General features: G+C 34.9%; 1 protein-coding gene across 1 annotated transcript in view; it reads left to right on the forward strand.

Moving 5' to 3' along the window:
* DSC3 (desmocollin 3) overlaps positions 1-15,113 on the forward strand; it is a 43,200-nt gene that overhangs the window by 3,983 nt on the left and 24,104 nt on the right. The window contains exons 2-7 of the mRNA XM_037806030.1: positions 4,129-4,213; positions 5,743-5,942; positions 6,351-6,470; positions 10,109-10,264; positions 11,511-11,655; positions 14,035-14,201. Of these exons, the coding sequence (XP_037661958.1) occupies positions 4,129-4,213; positions 5,743-5,942; positions 6,351-6,470; positions 10,109-10,264; positions 11,511-11,655; positions 14,035-14,201 (873 nt within the window). The remainder of the gene's footprint in view (positions 1-4,128; positions 4,214-5,742; positions 5,943-6,350; positions 6,471-10,108; positions 10,265-11,510; positions 11,656-14,034; positions 14,202-15,113) is intronic.

The raw sequence follows: 15,113 nt of genomic DNA on the forward strand, positions 1-15,113 counted from the left end.
ATATTCTGAGTTCAACTTTTTTTTGGACATGTGGTTTCCAAATATTTTCTCCCATTGTGTAGATTGTCATTTTACTTTCATGATAAAGTCCTTTGTGGTATTAATGTTTTAAATTTTTATGAGGTCCCATTTTTTGTATTTTTTTTCTTTTGTTACTTGTGCTTTGGGTGTAAAGTCTAAGAAATCATTGCCTAACACAAGGTCCTGAAGATGCTTCCTTATGTTTTCTTCTAGAAGTCTGAAATTCCTAGCTCTTATATTAAAGTCATTGATTCATTTTGAGTTGTTTTTTGTATATGGTGTGAGGTAGGGGCCCTCCTTCTTTTTTTTTTCGCAAATGGAGATCCAGTTTTCCCAGCACCAATGTTGAAGAGACTGTTCTTTCCCAACTGATAGGTGATTTTTCCAAAGTCATTTGGAACAGATAATCTCTGTGTTATATAATTTGTACAAAGAACAAAAAAGGTGGAACTCTTGTTAATTAATTTTATGAGGATTATATGATGTTGAAAAGTAGCAGCCTAATCTCACTATGGACATATGTGCAAAAAACAAATAAATAGCAGCAAACTGAACCAATAATGTCTCTAAAAATCATCATGTCTATGTAAGGTTTATCCCAGGAATGAAAAGGATATGATTTCCAGCTAGAAAATCTATTAGTATATTTTAATGTCATAACAGATATGGTTATTTCAATGTAAGTAGAAAATTGTGGTTTAAAAATTCTTAACAAATGTGAATATAAAGAAACAAACCATAAAAATGTAATGAATGCTACCTGATGAAAGCAACAAACCAAACCAAACCAAATCAAATCAAACCAAACCAAACAAAAAAACAAAACAAAACAAAAACCCAAATAAGTAAATGCAAGAAAGAAAGAGACTCATAATTAACTGTGAAATGGTAAAAGCATTCTCTCTTTAAAGTTAGAAATAAGAAGAAGATGTTCACTATAACTTTCTATTCAGCATTGTACTAAGGTCTTTGACAGCACACAAGATAAAAAATACAGCAATAATGAAAGAGCTACTATAAAGATTAGAAGGGAAGAAATCAATTGTCATTTTTCATTTGATACTTTTATGCACATATAAAATCCCACACTATCTATTGAAAAACTACTAGGACTAATAAAAATCAACAAGTTTCCTAGATACAAGATCAAAAGACCATTAGAGAAAATAAATTAAGAAGAACAGCAGCAAATTGCAAAAGGACACATATAAAGACATAGTACACACAATACCATGATATGATTTTATGGGCACTTGCATATATAATAAATGCATTAAAAAAAATTGCCTTGGGAAGGATAGTTCCCTGTACAAAGGAAACAGAAAAGGAATAGAGTATAGAAAACTAGCTATAGCTATAATTTCTTATTAAAAAATGGAGCAAAAATCAAAATGTTAATGTTTAAAAGCTCTGTGTGGGTTAATGAATGTCTATTATATTGAGTTCTATTTGATTGAAATATTTCATATTTAATTAAAAATTTTTTTAAATGTGATTAAAAAGTATTTGATACGGCTTTCTTTGGGGATTCAAACATATCAACTATAGAGTTAAAATATTGTTGGACCAATAAGTGCATTCTTGAAAAAACTTGTTTTTCACCTCCAGGTGACAACTATATATGCTTCAGAACAATATTGAATTGAGTGAATACAATATAGTTGAGGTTTTTTTTTTTTTAAGGTCAAACAACTTATTACTTGATTGTCAGTTAGCATTGATTATACTTTTCTGAAAATAACTTTTTGACTGATTATATTTAAATCAGCAATGCTATTACATGTTGACCTATTTTCCCATGTTTTTGAGTAATTTTTTTACTCTTATTAATTCAAGCCAAGGATAAGGTGGATCTTAGAGAAGTGCAATAAATACTAAACTTTAGAACAAATAATGGCATAATAATTTTCATTTATAATATGTATTTTCATATCTACATTTTTATAGTTATGTTATAATGAGCTAAAGATTTTAAATTTGTGCAGAAATATTTTTATATTTACATAAGAAATGAAATATTTCTTTAAGGTTATTATTCTCTTTTATTTTCCTGAAGTTACTAATGTGGATCTGTAATTTGAAATAACCTCTCACTGCCAATTTGTAGAAGTGGGTGAGGAAAGAATCATTTGTATATCAATGACAGATGTGCCCTTTTTAAAAAAACAGATTGATTGAGATATAATTTACATACCATAAAATTTACCCATGTTAAATACATTTTAACAATACATTTTAGCTTGTTTAAAGAGTTGGTACAACCATAACCATAATCTAATTTTGGAACATTTTCCATCACCTTAAAAGAAGCTTCAGACCCATTTAAAATCATTCTCATTCCTACCCCCAGCCCTGGGAAACCAACGATCTACTCTGTCACTATATGTTTGCCATTTTTGGACATTTCACATAAATGGAATCATATAGTATGTTCATCCATGTTGTATCTTATCATTACTTCATTCTTTTTTATTGCTTGTTAACATTACATTGTATGAATACACCATTATGTTTTGTTTATCCCCTCACCTGTTGTTAGACATTTGGACTGTTTCCACTGTTGACTATTGTGAAAAACAGTGCTATGAATATTTGTGTACAGGTCTTTGTCTGGACATATCTTTTTATTTCTTTGGGGTAGGAGTGGAGTTGTAGGATCATATGGTAAACCTCTGTTTCTAAGAAACTGCCGAACTGTTTTTCAAAATGTCTTCACCACTGACAATGCACATGGGTTCCAGTTTTTCCACATCCTTGCTATCACTTGTTATTGTGTGCCTCTTTTGTTTGAGCCATCTGCCTTGGTTTGCTATGTCACGGTGACAGATACCACACCATGGGTTGGCTTAAACAATTAAACAATAATGATTTATTGTCCCACAGTTTCAGAGGATTGAAGTCCAAAATTAAGGCATCAGCATGACTGTGCTTTCTCCCTAAAGTCTGTAGCTTTCTGGTGCTGGTTTGCTGTAATATTGAGGTTCCTTGGCTTGCATGTCTACCTCCAGTTACATGGCAATCCTTCTCTCCACGTGGCGTCTCTTCTGGTTTCCTCTGACTTCTGGCTTCTTCAGAAGCCTCCTCAGATTTTCTGCATCTGAATTTCCTCTGCTTATAAAGGACTCCTGAAGTAAGTTTTAAGGCCCAACCTGATTCAGTTGGGCCACACCTTAACTAAAAATTACATCTTCAAAAGATCCTATTTGCAAATGGACTCACATCTACAGGAATGCAGGCTAAAATTAAGAATGTTTTTTTTGTTGGGGCTCATAAGTCAATCTACCACACAATCTTAGTAGACATTTCATTGCGGTTTGATTTGCATTTTCGTAATGCCTAATGATGTTGAGCGTCTTTTCATGTGCTTATTAGCCATTTGTGTATCTTCTTTGAAGAAATGTCTATTCAAATCCTTTGCCATTTGTTAATTCTCATTTTCTTTTTATTATTGAGTTGTAAGAGTTCTTTATATATTCTGACTCTAAGTCCTTGATTGCTATACGATTTCCAATGTTTTTTTCCTGGTCTGTGGGTTGTCTTTTCACTTTATGGTGTCTTTTGAAGTGCAAATTTTAAAAGTTTTGAGTAACTCTTATTTATCAATATTTCCATTTTGTTGCTCTTGCTTTTGGTGTCATATCTATCAAAATCATGGTATTCTGAAACCTTGCTTTACTAGTTTATTAATTCTAGTAGTTTTTAGTGGATTTCTTAGGATCTTCCATATAAAAAATCAAGCTGTCTGTGAATAGAGACAGTTTTACTTCTTCCTTCTCAGTCCAGATGCCTTTAATTTCATTTTCCTGTCTAATTGCCTTGGCTAGAACCTCCAATATATTGTTGAATCGAAGCGGTGAGAAGTGGACATCAGTGTCTTGTTCCTGATCTTAGCATTTTGTCTTTCTCCATTAAGTATGATGTTTGTTGTAGGTTTTTTATAAATGCCCTTTATCATGTTGAGCAAGTTCCCTTCTATTCTTTGTTTGTTGAGGATTATTAACATAAATGGGATTTGGATTTTTCAATTGCTTTTTCTGCATCTGTTGAAAAGATATGTTTTTCATTCCTTATTCTATATTGTATTAATACATTCTTTTTCTATTCTAGGTCTTCAGTTTTTCTTGTGAAGCCTGCAAAAATGTGATATTTAACATACCTTCCAAACTAGAGGCAGATAAATTGATTGGCAGAGGTAGGAAATTTCAAAACTGTATTTTGGAAACAGAAATTTAGTTGATCTTCCTGAAGGCTGGAAAGAGGGCATGATATCTAATCTTTGCCTTTTGGAGCTAGCCTCAAACTACTCTTAAGTAGACACAGTTCAAGATAATTTTTAATATATATTTCTGTTCTTTATAACTCCACTGGCTTCTATAGATTATTCTAGGGAAAATGTTCTAGTCCGTGTTTTTGTAGTCATTCATTTATGTTTTAACATTAAAGATTATGTAAAGAATTACAGGTGAGACATGCCACTTTCATTACCTTAGAATTCTAAGCTTTAGAGAAGTATGGATAAGGAGCTGAGGGAGTCAGAGCAGTAGTTTTATCAATGCCATGGCTGCATTGGAGAAAACAACAAAGTGAGCCATCCCATTCAAAACCAAACTGATGCACACTGAGAAGCTGGGGGACCTCAACCTTTCTCAATAGCTGGGAAGCCCTGCTCAAGAAGGCTTTCATTTCTGTACAGGGAACATTGGAGGAAAGCATGATTTTTTGTTTCTGTTTTTTTTGAGGAATAGCTTGTCCCATATATTCCATATTTACTTTTTTAATGAAGTGTCCCATTTGTGGTTAAAGTGGCTCAATTAATTTTATTAAACAAATGCCAATATTCTTCTTGTGGAGATGAAGACAGGAGAGAATCTTGAGATGGCCTATGGGTGTTCCACCAGGGAAATAAACCAGATTATCATTCAGCTAAAAACATGAATATGAAAGACATGTGTCATTGTTCACTTCTGTGTGGCTGAAGGTTTCCACCTGTGATAATTTGGATTAAAGTAAAAACACTTTACATGGGTAAATACAATTTCTTTCGGTGTTGAAGAATGGGGTGGAACACAGGTACATTTTGATGCCTATCTTTAACTACCTTTTAGTAGAGGGCATAATTGGCAGGGAGGGATGTAGATGTAGCATTTTAGTGGAGGTCCTGGAAAACTGAGGCCACAGAACGAACCATGAACCATGGGGGAAATGTGTAAAGAAAAGTTCCAGCAGGAAGAATTCAAGGGTGGACTTTACTTACTTGGCTATTTTGCCTAACTCATACACTCCACCCCTCTTTGGGTTCATGTTAGCACTTGAAAGATTCTGGCTGAATGATAAGTATATCTGAAAAGACTCACACTATGCTGTTAAGGAAAAGTTTTCTGTTTGTTTATTCAAGAGTGTGGGGCATTGTAGCTCTGTTTGTCATGATTGGAATGCACACACCTCTCTAGTAGGAAAATCATGTTCATAAGCCTATTAGATGTATATACAGGTTTAAAACACCTTATTTTTAATAGAAATATTAATCAAGAATTACTTTTATCTGAAAAATTATCTTTTTTTAAACAAATGTAAAAAGTCTGGTTCAACTCTTTAGCAAATGCAAATTGGTTGGCTTATTTCATTCTACTTCATGGTTTTGAAGAAGACTGTATAAATTATTTTAACTTTTTTTTTCTGGTGTGTGTCTCTACTTTACAACTTTGAAATTTTTACTTGCAGTTAATTTGAAAGAGTGCCTCCAGTCCGCAGACTTCATCCTTTCCAGAGACCCTGATTTCAGAGTTTTAGGGGATGGTTCTGTATATACAGCTAGGGCCACTGAGTTGTCTGATGAGAAAAAATCATTCACAATATTGCTTTCTGACACAAAGAAACAGACCCAGAAAAACATCATTGTACTCCTGGGACATCAGAAGAAGGTATTCACACTACATTGATATTTTCAGGCATGTTTTATTTTTATTTAAATATGTTTTGATTAAAAATTGCAAAGAACATTCACTTTCTTCCTCTGGTTCACTTGATAGTATCTGGTTTTAACAAAAAGATCAGATCAGTGCTGTCCACAGATCGTTAAATAGAAGATATGTTTTCTCTCTTTATTTGGGCAGAGCAAGAAAAACTATGTTTAAGTGATGCTTTTCCTAACTTGAAAGTATGGTCAGTGCTAAAAAGGTATCCAAAACAAAATTCTCTGATTTCTGAAACCTTAAAAATCTGAATACATTTTTTCTTACTTTTCTAATGCAAAATGATCTCCTTATCTGGTCTTTAACCTTAGCTTGAAGAGTCCTTTGTCTTACGGCTTTTCCACTTTCTAAATTCAGGTACTGAGGAAAAGACATACTAAAGACAAAGTTCTCAGGCGATCCAAGAGAAGATGGGCACCTATTCCTTGTTCGATGCAGGAGAATTCCTTGGGGCCTTTCCCTTTGTTTCTTCAACAAGTAGGTTTCACATTCATTCTGTTTGGGAGTACTTTAATTCTGAGAGTTTTTAATTTTCAGGTGTAACAACTCTTAAGGCATGTACAAATAAACAGATCTGATTGGAGATGTTCATGACGTGTTATAGAAGTGAATTAAAAAGGAAAAGAAAACAACTAAAAATCTAATAAAACAAGAAAGGCTCTGCAGCCATGAAAATTATCTTTCTTGAACCCAACAATAAACAAATAAATATTCATTTATTTGGCAGACAGTTACTGAGCATCTATTATAGACGATGGAAGTCACTGTATTAGGACTGGGGATAGAAATAAATTTAGTCATGGTCCTTGGGTACATGTAGTTTATCAGTCTAGAGGGAGAGACAGAATTAGGCAAATAAGGACGATATTGAGTGGGGTGCTAAGATAGAGATGTGGTTGGGGTGATCTGGGAGGAAATTGCATGAGCACCAGGTCCCAAGATGAGATTGGGTAGGCAACCAGAAATGACTTATAAGAGGAGACATCTGAGCTGAGTCCTTAAGAATGGGAAAGTTTTGTGCAGGTAAATAATTGATGGAAGGAGAGGGAGGTGCAGAAGTGAGAGTGAGTTCCTCACTGGAGCTCTAGGTAGCTTATTATTCCTGTGTGTGATGCAGTTGGAGCAAGGAGATGAGGCAGAAAAGGCAGGTAGGGATCAAAGCACAATGGACTGTGTGTGTTCTGCTGGAAAGCTTAACTTTATCCTAAAAACAAGGAAGCATTTTTAAGCATGGCAGTGGCATGATCAAGTTCATTTTTATAAAGCTCTAAATGGAACATATGAAATGAAAATAATTACTGAAGTGTAGAGCTATAGTATTGTCCCCCACCATGTTCCTCTTAAATTTATTTTGCTGTAATTGGTGTTTAATGCTGTTGGTGTGAACTTTGTGCTACTCATTTAAGTTTTGAAACATCCATTCAGAGTCTTTCACAAATATTTTTTATTCTGTCCATTGTTAAATTCTTGTTTCTATCTTCTTTGTGAATATTGTACTTTTAACACTGGCAAGGCATGCTGTTTATTTGCTTTCCATTAAAAAATGGTTTCTGATTACCAAAGTTATACTGATTGAAGTTAATTTTAACTTTCTCATTGCTAAACTGGTATGCATTTCTCTGTTCTCATCTCCTTGATAAAAGCACATTTGACATAGCTTTTCTTCACTTGGCTCTTTGGACACCACTCACCAAGTTTCCACCTACCTCCCCGGTCATTCCTTCTCTGGATGCTCTGCTGACTCTTCCTCATTTCTGCAGCTTCCAAACTTTGTGGTGCTCCAAGGTACAGTCCTTGGACCTTGCCTTTTTTTTTTTTTTTTTTAATATATATCCTGTCTCTTGGTTATCTCATTCAAATTCATGGCTGTAAGTACCATTTGTACAATGGAGACTTCAAATTTCCTAGTTCCAGCCCAAGCTGCCTAGTTGATATTTCTACTTGGAAGTGCAACAGACATTTCAAACTTAACACCTGCAAATAGAACTCCTGCTTTTTCTCCTAAAATCAGCCCTCTCATCTTAGTTACTACAACTTCATCCTTCCAGTTATTCTACCTTAGAGTCAGGTTTCAGTTGTAGAGGGTGTAAGTCCCTTGAAGTCATTAAAACAGATAAGGATTTATTACAGTGTCTTAAACATTTGCTGAAATGTTGAGAAGACTGAAGAAACAAACTTGAGGTTGAACTTTTAGGAATGAATCCCCAAGGTTACACCATAGAACCAGCAACCCAGGGACATGCCACTCTTTTCATGGTGGGGAACCCACTAGTTCTAGGACAAAAGTGCCACGGCCACAGTCAGGAAGCCGCACCTACAGAGTAAGAGCTTATCTGCTCCAATTCATGTCGGCAAAAAGATTGAGTCATACCCTAACTATTGATATCCAAGAAGTCAGTGACTAACTACTGGAAACTTTGCAAATGCTTGCTGGAGAAAAACAGACACCAACAAAAAAAATAAGTCTAAGTTGTGATGCTAGTAAAAATAGCAGGAGGAGAAGAAATGAGACATCTATCTCACTTCTGTCTTCCAAATATGCATGCACCTCTGATTGGCCATATCTAAGTCCAGAACTCAAAGCTTCAAGAGAATCTGAAATTTGAAAGTGTTTGTTCATTTTGGCTTTAATCTCTCCAGCATCTATACTATGAGAGGACACCAAAGAAGGAGGGTGAAGGAAATATTCTCAATCTACCATATCCATCCATTCTTCCCACAGTTAAACTTTTAATTTCTGAATTATTATCAGATATTGGTATAGCTGCTGTTTACTGAGATCTCAAACACTAGTGACTTAAGCAAGACAAGGGTTATCTTTCATATGTTAAAGTATCTGGCTAAAAGTTTCTAATTTGAGAAAACACCAAAGGACCCAGGCTTCTTTGAGTTTGTAGGCTGGCTATTCCTACCTGGTTCATTATGAATCATCACTGTGTCCAAAAGGGAGAATGTAATCCTTCCCCTGCTAGAGCAGTCTAGATCTGCATACATTCCATTGACCTGATGTTCTCATGTGGCCATGCCTAATTGTAAGGGCAACTGAAAAATGTCTTTCTTCTGGGCAACCTTTTGTTCAGCTGAATCTCCAAATACTAAGGAAGATGGAGAGATTAGTGTTAGGAGATACTCCCATCCTCTGATATATTGTCATCCTTGATTTCCTTAATACCGCACGTTCAACCCATCCACAAATCCTGTTGGCTGTACTTTCCATTTGTATCCAGAATCTAAATCTAGATCCACTTCTCTCCACTGTTACTTATCATGCTATTCTTACCCACTGTGCTAATCTAACAAACCATCCTCCCCCCTCTGGATTACTGCAGTAACCTCTATATGCTCTCCTTGCTTTTTCCCTTCCCTACCCATCCAAGTCTAGTCTTAACCAAAAAGCAAGTGTTACCCTTTAAAATATAAATCAACTCATGCTACTCCTACTTAAACTCTCCAGTGGCTCCCATCTGACTAAGGAAAAGCCAGTGTCTTTGGAATCAATCACTTACGTGATGTGGCCACCATTTCCTCATTACCTCTTCATCTCCTACTCCCTTCCTCCTTGCTCACTTGGTTCCAACCACAGTGGCCTCCTTGTTGCTTCTTGAATACTCCAGGCCCATACCCCATTGGGTTCCTTTACATTTTCTGTTTCCTCTGCCAGGAAGAGCTTTCCATTGTTTATTACCAAAGCTTATTCTTTTTATTTTTCTCAGTTCCCCTCCGTAAGGCTCGTTCCAATGGCATTCCCTTCACCAGAGTCCCTGTTTGCCAACAATGGGTGGGGTTCTTCTTTTCTGTCTTTGCCCAATCAGTAGATGGGAAATTATGCCTTATCATTTTCAACTGGATTTTCTTTCATTACTATTTGCATTAAACATTGTTTTTATTAAATTTTAGCAGTTTTAAAAATCTTTGGCAAAATGCCTGTTACCCCCCCCCTTATTTATTTTTCCATTTGTGTGTTGGTGAGGTGACAGATATTATTATTATTTTATTGAAATCATCTCTTAAAATAATATATAAACACGCTGTCTACATTTTTTTTTTTAAATAGCATTTTTCATTGAATTTAACTTAATTTTAATTTTGTTACTTACATATTTTTTTCCTCTTAGGTTCAATCTGATGCAGCACAGAACTATACCATCTTCTACTCAATCAGTGGACGTGGAGTTGACCAAGATCCTTTAAATTTGTTTTTCATAGAAAAAGACACTGGAAATCTGTATTGTACTCGGCCTGTAGATCGTGAGCAATATGATGTTTTTGATGTAGGAATTTTATTTATATAAAACTTTAAATTATTAAGCTGTGTTTCTTCATATACTCTCTCCATCTATTCTTTCTTGCCTCCTTGGCCCCTCTTTTGGTAGAGTGTATTTTAGAGTTAAAGGAAAATAGAGAATACAATATTTTGCAATACTAGGTCTGCTGTTTTTCTCAACTTCTGCTAATAAGCCTGAAATGAAGCAAAGAGGTTTAATTATATTTGTATGTAAATTCGAGGAAGATGGCTTTGCTAATGAGATAATCTCTCTGATAACTGGTACTTTTCCTTTCTTCAAGCTATGTCTGCAGGTGATTGCAAGGGTCCTCTTTCCTCTTCTGCTCTAACTGCTTTTTTCTTCTTCCTTCACATTCGTGATTCTCTGACCATGTTTGAGAACTAGATAGGGAAGCAAATGTGGGAGACCAGACCCAAACAAGGAGTAATATGCAGCATCCGAGATATGGATAAGCTCAGTGGGGAATAGCTCAGATAATTTTCAATATCATATGGTAAATGCTATGGAGTCATGTGTCCATCCAGTCATGGAGGGGGAATGATTCCCCATAGGAAAGAGGAATTCGGTTGCTCGAAGAATAGGGAAGAGCTACTAGCTAAGTAAACCTTGACAGATATCCACAATATGACGTTTCTTTGCTTTTGGTTAGAAAAATTTCAACTCAATGTCAATAAAATACATTTTATTTGACATTACTTTGCCTTTGGTTAAGTAACAACAGGGAAGTTGTTAAATGTATATTGTTAGAAAAACTTTTACAAAAACGTGATCTATGAGGTAAAGCAATAAAAGGGGTTTGTAGGGACAAGATTGGGAATCATTGCTTTATTTAGGTGATTTAATGGGACTTTTCTCATTGCAGTGAGTTTAATTGTTCCCCAATATAATTTTCTGAATATTGGAATAATAACTATAATCTGAGTCTCTATATTCACATTTGAATCCTCAGTCTAGTGGACTGAGTAACCCCTGACTTTGCAGGACACCTACCTAAGTTTTGTTTGAAGTGTAGCGATCTCTCCAAAATACTGCATGCTCCTCTGCTGTAGTTACGCTAAAGTGTTTCTCCATTTGTTGCTGTGATAATTTGAAAAAGCACTAAGGAAAAATCTTTGAAGTGGCTCATTACTGAAAAGATTTTTGATGTAGGTAGTAAATAAAGCATCTTAATTTCTCTTGCTGGAATCTTACGTTAATGGTGTATTTCACTTGCTTTTTCCTGTTTTTATAGTTGATTGCCTATGCATCAACTGCAGATGGGTATTCAGCAGATCTACCTCTACCACTGCCCATCAGAGTTGAAGATGAAAATGACAACTACCCTATTTTCACAGAAAAAAAATATAATTTTGAAGTTTCAGAAAGTAGTAAAATAGGTAAGGCTACTTTTAAGAATAAAATGTATTACATTATATATGTTTGTGTACATTTTTTGAGACACTGAGTCTTTTGTTCTCGTGGTGATATCCTTCTAAGATAACACTGGATTAAGTATCTGTTCATCAAAATATATTTAATTCTATCAAGTCCATTCAATGTGTAATTTACCAGTTGTTAGAGGAGATTTTGGTATTGTCAATATGATATCAATTAAATATAAAAGTAGCTAACAATTATTCAAGCTTTGTGCCATATTTACTTTATATATTTTATTTTGTTTTCTTAGTCTGCAGTTTGTCATTCTCATCTTCAAGAGAGGACATGCAGTGTAGACTGAACGACAAATCTAAATCAGTATGGATATTTTTATTAGATTTCATTGATTTATATGAAGAACACTCAGAGTGTAGTTTTTTTTTTTTTTTTTTTAGGTCTTATTTATACTGTCTTCTCTTAAAACTACTTCCTCACTACCCCTTCCAATTAACAGTAAATGCTGGAAATAACTTTAGAGAAACTTTATTTGGGTGATTTTCATCTCAAACCCTTGCTCTCACACAGGGAAGCCAAATTGTTTTAGTTTAATTGGCCCTTAAATATGGCATTCATGATGGCTTCTGAGATTGGCAATATGAAACCTACCAAAGTATAAAGAACTGTGTTGCTAACTTGTGTATTAAAGTTTCTAATAGTTACTTAGATCTTCCCTGTATTATTATTTCTGCTACTCCCTTTTATATTTAACTTTGAAAATTTGATTTGATGGATGTTAACTTCTTTATTAAATGTACAATTAAAAACAATAAAAAAATCATTGGTTTGGGGTTTAGGAAAACTAGTTTTGACTTAAGATCTATTATTAATCCACTGTGGGAACTTGTGCAAGTCTCTTTGAGTTCCCTTACATGTAAAATGAGTTAATGACATTAGATGAGCTATGATATTTTCAGACTTACAATTTTATGATTGTATTTTCTCTTTACAGAAAGGGATGATTAGTTTCAGACTCTTTGTTGAGGGAAGAATCATGGGCAAACACTTGGATGCCTGTCGGGCCAGTTAAGGCTGTGATGCTCTGAACTAAGAGGTGTTCCTTGGGTTTGCCTTAACTCACATGCAAGAGTGCTCAATTAACACCGAAGTAGAGCACTCATGGGAAGGAATTTTCAAGTCAAGATTTCAGGAAGATTGTATTCTGTGATAAGTAAAGCAGTTCTAAATCCAGAGGATTAAAATAGTGCTTACAACTTCTTGGTCAGTGAAATTGTGGAAGGAAACTGTTATGTCTTACAAAGGTTATAAACTTGTTTCCTATGAAGAGAGAAATGAATATCGTTTATTTTTTTTTTACAGTAATAACATTACTTCATACTGATCTGCTGATGAAACCTTGTCATTAGTTATAAATATGCAATTGAACCTTCTCTGCAGTGATTGTTTTTTAACTCTAAGGATACATTTTAATGACAAAAACATTTGAAACTAGTATTTCCTTGCCTTAAGTGTTTTACTCTTCTTTTATTTCAATGAATATGTACATGTTAGCATGTGAATATAGGTGTGTATATATTATCCCTTGGGCCATCCTTAGTACAGGGTACAGGCACTGTGGATCTATGCACTATATTTTCATGGGATTGGAACACTTTCCTTAGATTATAAGAATGCCACCTTTTATACTCTTTGATACCTGAAATCCTTTACCAGGGAATTATTCCTACATTCCACACAGATGCCAAATATTAATAGCTCTAATTGATAAAAGAGTTGACTTAAGTTCACCCTGAGTGGTAAATAGTATGAAATCCTTTCCTGAGAATTCAGTGGATATGGGGCCATTGGGGTGTGGATACTATGCTGATGAAACGGAATGAAGCAAATTAGGGGCTAGCAAAAAAGATCATGGAAAAGATAGTCTGGGGCTACTACAGGTCACTTGACTATCTATAAAATTGTACCTGAAACCAACCTCTATTTAGCTATTAATCAAAAACCCAGTTTTAAAAATCTGAATTATGTAGAACGAGACATGGTTTATTCTTCCAGGTAAGTTTATTATTGCAAAATCTTGGAAAATGCATTGGAAATATGCTTGATTGCCATTTAAATAATTTTATAGTAGTTTGCTATCAAATAGTTTTAAACTGTGAGCAAAATAAGGTATAATTTAATTCTAAGCATCAAAGCATTTTCCATTATATATTTGAAGTCATGTTTATCAGTACTATCTAAACATGTAATTCTTATAGTAGTAAATACATTTTAAATTAGATCTCCAGCATCGTCCTTTAAATTGTAAAGCATAGATACAGTGAAAATTTCTAAACATATTTTGCAATTCTGGAAATTAAATATTATATATTTTTAATATGTAGGTACTACAGTGGGGGTGGTTTGTGCCACGGACTTAGATGAACCTGATACAATGCATACACGCCTGAAGTACAGCATTTTGGAGCAGAAACCAAGATCACCTGGGTTCTTTTCTGTGCATCCTAGCACAGGGGTTATCACCACAGCTGCTCATTCTCTGAACAGAGAGGTAGTTTTCACATTCTACAGAATATTATTTTACTGGGGGTCAAAAAAACTCCACCAATTTACTGTAGTCTGCAGGTCCTTTTGCCTGGTGAAAAAAAAACCTAGTGGGATTTTGTGGGAAACAACTACGGGGGTTGTTTGGGGGAACACCACAGGAAGTGAAGAATGACAAGGGAGATAAACAATGAATTAAGGAGAAGAAAAGACAGTGGAGCAGACAGTCTGGGTGGCTATAGGAGGAGAATTTCAGGGTGAGAATGCTGTTTTCCTGTGTGGAAGGCAGGTCAAAGAAAAGGATGACTGAGGGATGAGGTAATAGGGAAGCAGAAAATGAAGAAGAATGAAAGAATGAAAGAAGCAGCTAAAGAATAAGAAGATAAAAGAGAAAGGCACAAATCTAATGACTTCATTTCATGTTCACCACACCATCAGAACTCCACCTGCAAAAGTCATGAGAGACCTGTTTGCCAAACCATGTAGCTATCTTTAAATTCCTGTCTGTTGCTGGAACTAATCCAAACTCTTTCTTCCCTTGGATTTCTGGTTCTCCTGCTTCTCTGAGTTTTCCTTTTTAGTGTCCTTTGCTCAATCTTCTCATTTCCCCAGTCCTGAAATGCTGTTGCTCCTTGGAATTATATTCTGAGCTCTTTTCATTCTGTAATCTTTCCTGGATAATCTGATTCATAATTTCAGCCACCATCTATATACTGATAATGCCCAGATCCAGCATGATTTTCCCTTTAGTATGGGACCTTATGTGCAGATGACTTCTAGACCTCTCTCCTTGATTTCCCATAGACATATAAAATTCAACATATGCAAAACAAAAATTGTTTTCACCCCTTCTTGCCAACCTTTCTAGGGGTCGCTTTCTCAGAGAATCTGTCTGTCCCTCTGCATTTCCTGTATCTGT

The sequence above is a fragment of the Choloepus didactylus genome, chromosome 16 (genome assembly GCF_015220235.1).
Source record: "Choloepus didactylus isolate mChoDid1 chromosome 16, mChoDid1.pri, whole genome shotgun sequence".
NCBI lineage: Eukaryota > Metazoa > Chordata > Mammalia > Pilosa > Megalonychidae > Choloepus > Choloepus didactylus.